The sequence below is a fragment of the Eptatretus burgeri genome, chromosome 10, assembly GCF_056783735.1.
Source record: "Eptatretus burgeri isolate ZD-2024b chromosome 10, Ebu_testis_v1, whole genome shotgun sequence".
Classification (NCBI taxonomy): Eukaryota; Metazoa; Chordata; class Myxini; order Myxiniformes; family Myxinidae; genus Eptatretus; species Eptatretus burgeri.
In genome coordinates, this window is record NC_140970.1 from 99,900,885 (window position 1) to 99,910,266 (window position 9,382).

General features: G+C 42.7%; 1 protein-coding gene across 2 annotated transcripts; it reads right to left on the reverse strand.

Annotated features, from left to right (window-relative positions):
• Window positions 1-56: 56 nt before the first annotated feature.
• On the reverse strand, window positions 57-2,454 carry HESX1 (HESX homeobox 1). 2 transcript variants are annotated; one of them, XM_085899619.1, is made up of 5 exons: window positions 2,316-2,454; window positions 1,478-1,647; window positions 779-993; window positions 482-583; window positions 57-320 (listed from the first exon to the last, which is right to left on the reverse strand). In XM_085899619.1, exons 2-5 carry the CDS (start codon window positions 1,611-1,613, stop codon window positions 108-110), a joined length of 666 nt encoding a protein of 221 aa, XP_085755745.1. In that variant the 5' UTR covers window positions 1,614-1,647; window positions 2,316-2,454; the 3' UTR covers window positions 57-107. The 2 variants fall into 2 exon arrangements, with proteins under 2 accessions (XP_085755745.1, XP_085755744.1); XM_085899618.1 differs by lacking the exon at window positions 2,316-2,454 and having other exon boundaries at window positions 1,478-1,770.
• Window positions 2,455-9,382: the final 6,928 nt, after the last annotated feature.

The window sequence follows — 9,382 nt, forward strand, 5'->3', positions numbered from 1 at the left end:
GGCTGTTTTCCTTTATTTCGATAACGTTGATTCATATTACCATCAGAACGATGCAGTATGGGGTTTATGGGTTCAAGGTGAGATGAATAATAAGGATGATGAGATTGTTAATTGAAGATTGTTGGGGAGTTCAGCAGTGATAGATGGGTTGAAATCAGTTGAGCTTGTGGAATGAGAGAGTGAGAGGAGCTCAGTGACTGAGCTATGAAAGGAGTTTGATTTCGGATGTTGGGTATGGAGGTCATTGTCTGAGAAACGATTCGGAGCTGCGATTCCCTGTAGGATCTGCGCAGCCTTGCTCTACGGTTCTGGAACCAAATCTAAAATGGATAGAGAAGCAATGAAGATATTCAAGCAAGATTTCTAAATGAACACTTGGATCTTTTTACACAAAGGGTGTTCACACTATAATTTGTCCATTTTAGGGAAGAGGTGCTCCTATTGGGGTTTACAGGAAGTTGAAGCAGTTTTGATTTCTTACCAAGACTCTCTCCTCCTGCAGATGAAGGTGTAGTGCAATGGTGCGAGCAGTACACACATCAGGATATGGATTTCTGAAGAATGCTCTTTCCATAACATCCAACTACACGGGAAAAAAAAAAAACAAGTCATTAGTCTGATGATACGAAAGGTGGGAAGAGTGTGAAGCTGTTGGGAAAAATTTTTGAAGACACAGAGTTTAAATATCTTGCAAGTGGGTGCATAAATGTTGGGAGGATATGAAGTTTGAATTTGTGAAATGATTTTGGAACAAAACTGTTTAATCCAATTGAGACACCTGATGCCGTTGAAAGGAAGTCCTTGGTCGTCGACTTCTGTACCAGCTCTCTCGTCCTTCATCGCTCTCTCCCTCACTCTTTCTCAGTCCGTCTTGTGTTTTACCCATTGTCTCTTTTTCGCTCTCACTTTCCATATCTTCCACACTTGTATGGCACATCTTTGCAATCCCTGCCTCTGTCTTGCAAGTCGCTGTTCTCGAGGAAAAACACCTGGCTGGGTGTGCGTGGGAACATGTTACTCAATCATGGGTATGGATGTAAAAATGGTGTGATGTCACAGCTATGGTTTTTAACCAGTAGCCATAGTTAGTTATTTTGAGTTGATACCCACACATTGCAAAATGTTTGTTTTTTGTTAGGAAAGCATTTCATCGATTGCATATGATGTGCAAGATAAATGGCAAAGGTTTGAGCATCGTTGGAACTTTATTTTTAAAAATTAAAAACCCCCCAAAAACGGGATGTAAATTCAAATATTGACGGATATAAAACAAACCAAAAGAAATGCTATCATTTTATTTATTTATTTTTAGTAACATCTTTATCTTCTCCATTTCAATACCACCTAAATGCTCAGATATTTCTAATCACATCCACATAACCCATATTGTCAGAGATCTCTTAAAATCGGGATGTCCTCAATTTTTTTTTTTCGACATTCGTCGTAGCAAGCCCTTCAGGTTATGTAAAGTGCTTACCTGCCATGGTTTCATCGCTGTCTCGTGTCCTGCTCCGAGCTTGCGTTGAGGCTTTCCCTCCTTCGGGCAAGTTCAGGATCCAAGCGATAGAGAAGGGCTGTGTGGGCATTGCCTCTAACTTTGAGCTTCTGGCCATCCTCTTCAACACACAGAGCTGCCCTGTTAAACAGCTGCAGATGCCATTCTTCTTTAACCATGATCTCATTACCCTCCCAAAGTCTCAGTTTGTGGTCATTTATACTCATTGCACTCTCGTGCACCCCACCCCTTCTCTGGTTTGTTCTTTCATTCCCTTTGCAGCATTATTTTAAGATTTCAACCCATCATCACTTAACGTGTTCTCCCACATGTATTTGTCAGCCCTTCGATTTAATTATTCACACCCACCTGCACACTCGAATGTCTCTACCCATGCTGATGCACATCTACGTTTGTTCGGTGATCTTACACATTGTCATTCAACTCAACCATGAGCTTTTTTGACATGGATATGTAATAAAACAAAGATTACTCATTGAGAATAAAGATTCCACCACCCTTCCCACTTTCCCCACCAAATTTCCAGTTTTCCCTTCATGAGAGTTTGCATCTGTATCCATCTTATCCACCCTCAGTATCCTCTCCTACCCCTCATTCTTACCCGCATCACTTTTGTCCGTCTCTATCTATTTTGTCCGTCGGCTCTGCTGTTGGCATCCCCCTCTTTATCTGCTGTTCCTTTTGTTCTGTTGCATACTGATCTGTTCTGGGTTCTAGCTCTTCCAGGAACCTTGACTTTGTTCATTTAAAATAAAAAAACAGACACTCAAAGCAACATATGTACTGGTACATGTCTTACCTGTTCGCTCTTGCTCCTTTCCCACAGCCTCACCTCACTCCTTTTACTACTTCCCTTTGCTCTCAGCTGCTCAAATCTCCCACCCACTCTGGCATTCATATAGAAGACTGATTATGGCAAAACAATGGGAGCTGGGAAGCAAGGGGACGGCAGAAGGTAAGAAACGCCCAGGGAAACGTGCAGTCCAAGGATGATTGAGCTTGGCAGGGTTGACTTGGCAATGTTACAGCCGTGTAACCGAGTGGTAAGAGTTGATGATAAATAGGGCTTTGAAATGGTAATTAGGGTAAGTGAGTTTTTGTTATCAACAGGTTCGAGTGATCCCGAGAATAGATGTTGTGGAATAAAATCTGGACGCTGGAATTCAGCATCCCACATCCTTTAAATGGACAAGCTGCCACCTCTTCCCTCTCTGCAGACCTTGACAAAATCACGAGCTGGTCCTACATTTGGAAAATGTCTTTCAATCCTGAAAAATCCCACACTCTCTTTCTCTGCAAAAGGACCATCTGGCAAACCCTCTCAATCTATTGTCTTTACAATCCTCTTGAACAAGACCAGGAACAGTAACAACTTTTGGGTCTCACCATCAGCCATGATCTTTGTTGGGCAAACCACATTTCAAAGTTTGCCTCCAAAGCCCCTCACCGACTGGGTGTCCTACGTCATACAAAGTCCTTAGCACACCTTAACTCCTAACCACCTACAAGGCCTTCATCTGCAGCTCTCCTCTCTCAGCAGGCTCCCCTGTCTCGCATCTTGCTTTGCATGATGCCGTGGAATCCAAGCCCTTCAAGATCATTGGAATCTCCCGTGATGAAGCTGAGTCCATGGGCCTCTCACGACGCCATTGCAGACATGCCGGTGGTCTCTGTCTTCTCCCACCTCCTTTCTGGTCTTGAATGTTCTGCCCTTTGTGTACAGCTCTCATTCTTCTCCATATCCTTTCTTCCTCCAAGTTTCCCTTTATTATGAACTGTTCAGCCACTGTGAGCAAGACATGGGAGGGGAGTGGGATGGATGCTGTGGAAGAGCGCCATCCCCATCCTGAGCAGCGATCAACGGGCACCTGTCGTAGGCGGTCCCTGGGTGGGAAAAAGTAGTGTGTATGTGTGCTCCCTCTCCAGCTCCCTCTTAGTCTCTGCTTTGGACCAAAGAGGAGGAGAGCTCTTTCATGCTGTGTGCCCCGATCGAGAATGAGACTCGTGTGACAATGCCTTCACCGAGCACCGATCGTGCTCCTGTTCCACCGACCGCCGATTGTGTTCGTGTTCTATCGACTGCCATCGTGCAATTGGAAAGTCCTCATCTGCTTCCCCTTTGTTTGTAAGGGTCTGGTACCTCGAAGTACACACTCTCACCTGTAAGCTATCTATCCTGGGTTTGAATCCCAACCCAGCTATAAACGGTTTCACAGGCAGGGTGATTCATCAATGTGTGTGACGTCCCTCAGATGGATGTAGAATGAGTGTCCTGTGTTTGCCAGCATTTGTTGGTTGACGTCAAAGATCCCACTGTGTCCTTCACAAAGAGTAAGCAAGCTATCGTTGGCACCATGGCCAAATTCCAAATTCCTTCCCCAACCATCAGAGGGCATTGCGTCAGCTGTATAGCCATGCCCGTAACCAATGATGCTGTCATACAGCCGTGTACTACATACACATGAAGAAGAAGTAAGAGTCTGGTGCCATAGTTGGGTTGGGTTAGGTTTTCATGTTTTATAAGTTTGCCTGTCCCTCGCCGCTATCTGTCGACCACCTGATCTGTTTCGTACTTATCGATTGTCCCATCTACCCTTATCCCCGTATTTCATTGTAAAGGCCCGGTCACACCTTGACGTTTTAGCCAGCGATGGCAACGTGTTAAAATGTATGTAAAACGCTGGCTTACGTTGAACTTTTGATGTTTTTTTTTAAAGATTCGGATGTATTCATAGCGACTTGGTCTTTTGTATAACGCATTGGTAACTACACAGAACGTTTCGTTGTGTTATAGATAACTTATACCAACGAATGCTGAACCTGTTGTCGGCCTACACAACCGATGCCCAACGATAGTCTAACTCAGGCATAGCGCGTTGCACGCATCGCCGACGATGTCGTGGCGTAGCATATTAAAAGGCTGACGCACAACGATTCGAATCATAACTGCCGTAGAAATGGAAGGGTCAAAATCGCGGTCACACCTTGGCGATCTTGCCAGCGTATGCCGACGTAACAAAAAGTGTGTCTAAAACGTTGGGGCACGTCGAATACGGTATGGGTAAGTTTGGTATGCGCGAGTAGAACGCTAAATACGCTATCATAAGTCGTAGTAAGTAGAGTACGTCAAGAAATTTTGAACATGTTCAAAATTTTACGACGTACTCGGCGTATGACACACGTTCCGCATGCGATGGGGATAAGTTTTACACACGATATGCGGACGCTTACACACGTCCACAAAGGCTACTTATAAGCTACTCATAAGTCGAAACACGTTGCGGTAATGTCTTTTTTACGCGAAACTTATTTCTAACTTATGTTTGACGTGCTTTGAACCAATTCTTTACGTAGTCCCAACACACATCGACGTATGTAGACGTATTCCAATGACGTCTTCCGGTCGACAAAAAAAAATAAATGAACGTGTTTCTAGCTTACAACTGCCATATAAAGACGTGTTCCCAGCGGTTTTGGGAATTGGTATATAAAAATGCTGCTCATAAAAGGGAACTCAACAGTGTTTTCGAGTTCCTTTTTGAGTCGATGTCCATGTCAGCAGTAACAGTATCAGTATCAGTATTAGTATTAGTAGTAGTTTGTACATGTTGGCAGTAGTAAGTGGGTGTGAGGGGGAGGGTGTGGGTTATGATGGATCCTCCTTGCGTCCGCGTGTCCACGGGTAGGTTCATAGGCTGCCACTCAACGATGTAAATGGCTGCATCTCCACTATTGAAAGTAGACGCTTGCGCTCAACAATTGGATTTTTTTTACACTCAACGACTTTTAAACGGTACCACTCAGCTAGTTTCATTGTTTACAATGAACGATTTAAATTGCTGTCACTCGCCTTTGTTTTTTTTTTTTTGTTTTTTTTGACGCTGGGGTTTGGAAATTTGAAACGTTTCTTCTGAACGTGTTAAAACGCTCAAACTCGACTATTTTAAATAGACGCTGCCGATGGACAATTGGAATCATAGCCAAGCTCGACATCGAAGTGTGAACATCCTCGTCATGCCGAAGAAAATTTTGAAGAATGCTGCAAATAAGTGTCCTGGCCGTGGCCGTGGACGCTGACGCAAGGACGATCCATTATACCGACGTCTTTCAGCCTATGAGTAACTTAAAAGTAACGTCTGTCGACGTGTGGCAACGATCGCGTAACGTGCCAACAACACGTTAATCATAGGTAGGAAATAAGTTTCGGGTACGCTAAACATTACCTCGGCGTTTCTCAACTTATGATTAACTTACAAGTAGCATGTGTTGACGTCTGTCAACGATCGCAGACCGTGCCTACAACTTGTGGCCAGCGTAGCGGAACGTGTGAGTCATACGCCGGCATACGTCGTGAAATTTCAAGCATGAAAAAATTTGAGGACAACCGAAAAGTACAACGTTTAAAGCCAACGTACAACGACGTATGGCAACGTACTACGGCGTATGCCAGCGTGCTCTTAATGTTATCAAAACTTACCCATAACGTATTCAACGTGTGCCAGCGTTTTAGAAAAAAAATTCAAAAATCGGCATACGTTGGCTAAAACGTCAAGGTGTGACCGGGCCTTAAACAAGTAAAAAAGACATAAAATGTAAAAGCCGCTGCTGTTTTAGTAATTTTGTTGTACGGAGTTTAAGGGCTAGCCCATATTTATCAACAACTAAAACAGCCGCCAGTCTACCAATCCATCATCTTTAATCAGATCACAAAATAAAGTGAGGTACGCGTGTATGCCATCATGTACCGTGCCTGTGCCAAGTTTGAGCAAAACCGGACCGTGCATGTGTGATAAATGATTGGGGACACATTTGAGTAGCAAAATAGCCACCAGTCAGCCATCTTGGATCTGATCTCAAAGAAAAATGACGTGCATATGTGAGCCATCATTCCTTAGTCGGGGGTCAAATTTGAACATCAGTAAATGCATGTCCGATAATTGGTTGAGGACGTGTTCAACGTCGGGGTTTTTAACAATTAAAATGGCCGCCAGTCAGACATCTTAGATCTGATCTGGAAAAAACAGACGTGCTTATGTAAGCCATCATTCATTTAATGTGTGCCAAATTTCAACAACATTGGTACTTGCATATCTGAGAAATGGTTGAGGACGTGATCAATATCGGGGTTTTTACAATTTAAATGGCCGCCGGTCAGCCATCTTGGATCTGATCTTGAAAAGCAGAGGTGCTTATGAAAGCCATCATTCATTTTCTGTGTGCCAAATGGGGTGATTTTCACCATTTTCCTCTTTTGTTGAGTTATTTTTGCTTTTTCAGTGCCGCCGGGGTGGTTTTTTTCATCCTCGGGACAGGTGTTCTGTTTTTTTTAAAACCGTGACGTTCCATCATGTGCATGAGTTAGTCAATTTACTAAGGGGGTGGGGGGTTGTTTTGTGATCGTGCAATAATTTCCACTGTGGAATTGTTAAACAATATCGATATGTATTAACAATATGAAATATACTAATTTTATTGTAATTATTGTTGTATTTGTAAACATTAAGCGTAGTTATTATTCCACTTGCTTTCTCTACTCACCTGACCTTACCCACTAATTTTGTGATATTGCAGTCCTTTGTAGTTAAACATCAGGGAGAACAATGTTTTAATTGATTCATGACGTCACAGTGGTTTCTTTCCTTGAGATGGAGCATTCCCTTTGTGCTGTGTTGATCACCACTCACAAGTTCATCGGTTTTGTCGGCAAAGTGAGACCCCGCCATGTGGGTGGGTCGTGTGGAGCCCCTTGTTAGTTTTTGGGTTGCACGACCCTCACGCTGCCTCTGCCCGGGACACACGTTGAACTCGCCACCCCTTCTTGAGATCCGACTGATTGACAATTTGAAAGCTTGATTGGGTGAAGAGTGGGCGTATTAACTGCGGCACTCCATCGCTTTAACCAATACCAGTGCACAATTGATCAGCTTGTGTGAGACGCAACGCACAAACCATTCAGGACTTGCTTCCCTCCCCAAACTCACCCCCTCCCCAAACGAGAGATGCAGGTAAAATTTCACAGAACATTTTACCTTGTTGATTTATTCAGCAAATAAAGTTTTATTTATTAACCTCCGCCATCTTCGAAGATGGATGGAGGTTACTGTTTTCACCCCTTTCTGTTTGTTTGTTTGTTTGAACAGTATTACGGAAAAACTCCTCGACGGATTTCGACGAAACTTGGTGGGGGGGGGGGGGTTAGGTATGGTCCAAGGATCATGCCATTAAATTTTGGACTTAAACAAAAAAAATTTTAGAGAAAAAAAAAATTTTTTTTTGCATTTCTACATGTTTTAAGTGATTTCCAACCTCTCCCCCCCCCCCAAAAAAAATTGTTAGAGAATTTTTTTTTTGCATTTCTACATGTTTTAAGTGATTTGCAACCCCCCCCCCAAAAAAATATTGTTAGAGAAAATTCTTTTTTCATTTCTTACATATTTTAAGTGATTTCCAACCCCCCCCAAAAAAAATTGTTTGAGAAAAAATTTTTTACATGTTTTAAGTGATTTCCAACCCCCAAGAAATTGTTACCCCCCCAAAAAAAAAGAAAAAAATTTTTGTTTGCATTTCTACATGTTTTAAGTGATTTCCAACCCCCTGAAAATAAATTGTTAGAGAAAAAAAAAGTTTTTGCAACTTTTTTTTCAACAAAATTTCGATTTTTTTTTTTTGCATTTTTACATGTTTTAAGTGATTTCCAACCCCCCCTCACCCCCCCCCCCCAAAAAAAAAATGTTGGAGAAAAGAACTATAACTCTCAGCACTGTTGACATCATATTTAATGAATAAGATATAAGGTTCACTTGAGTGACCCAGCAGTATTGGCGGCGGAGGTTTTGCACTCTCCCGAGTGCTCCCCCTCCAGTTATGATCTTTTTTCACACCACTGAAAACACATTAACCCACATTGACTCCTCAAACGCACACCTCCAGGCTTCACTCTCGTTGCTCGTCCGTCGATCCATCTGCTTGGTGTGTCGACTTGCTCTTGGTGGATGATCTTCCAATATCCATCATTCAGCTCCTCCACAAATAAAAGTCCTCTACAAATTCTTTACAAAATTGGAGAGACAAGAAGAGGAGTTGAGGTGAGATCATGGGTGAGAAGGATTTACTGCACTTGGTCATGAAGATACTATTACTACGACTACTTCTGCTTGGTATCATTGAAGGAAATTACAATATCAATTATCATTGCTACTTAGATGGCAACCAGATCTTCCTGTTCATGAAACTTGATGCACTGTCTTCCACAGCACTGACTTTGAGTTTGGTGAAATATTTTTTTTTTTAAATCAATATTCATGAAGTTTCATTCACTGAAGTTTGCCAAGATCAACATTCATGATTTTGGCTCTTCGTCAGTGCGTGAAAAGACTGACATGGTGGCCAAGAGGGATGCATACTCGCTTCTAAGCTGTTTAGTGTGGGTTTGAATCCCGACCCAGCTATAACGTGTCATGTTCGTGTTTCACAGGCAGAGTGATTCATCATTGTGTGTGTGTCGTCTCTTGGATGGATGATAAACTGGACGTCCCATCTGCTGGTATGAGTTGGTAGATGGTATAGATCTTCCGGTGCTCTCCGTGAAGAGTCTGCGAGATATCGCTGGAACCGTGGCCAAATTCCAAATTCCTTCCCAAACAGCAGAGGGCATTGTTTCAGAGGCACAGCCGCACCCTCCACCAGTGATGCTACTCCGCAGCCTTGTACTGCATATAAACAAAGAAGTGCTTGAAAAGTTTAAAACTCAAACAATGAAACTTAAGCATCATCAACTGATCACGGCTATTTCATTCCCAAACTTGTTCTCAGCACAGACCCAACTCTTTCCTTTAATCTGCACATTACTAAAATCTGCACATTCAT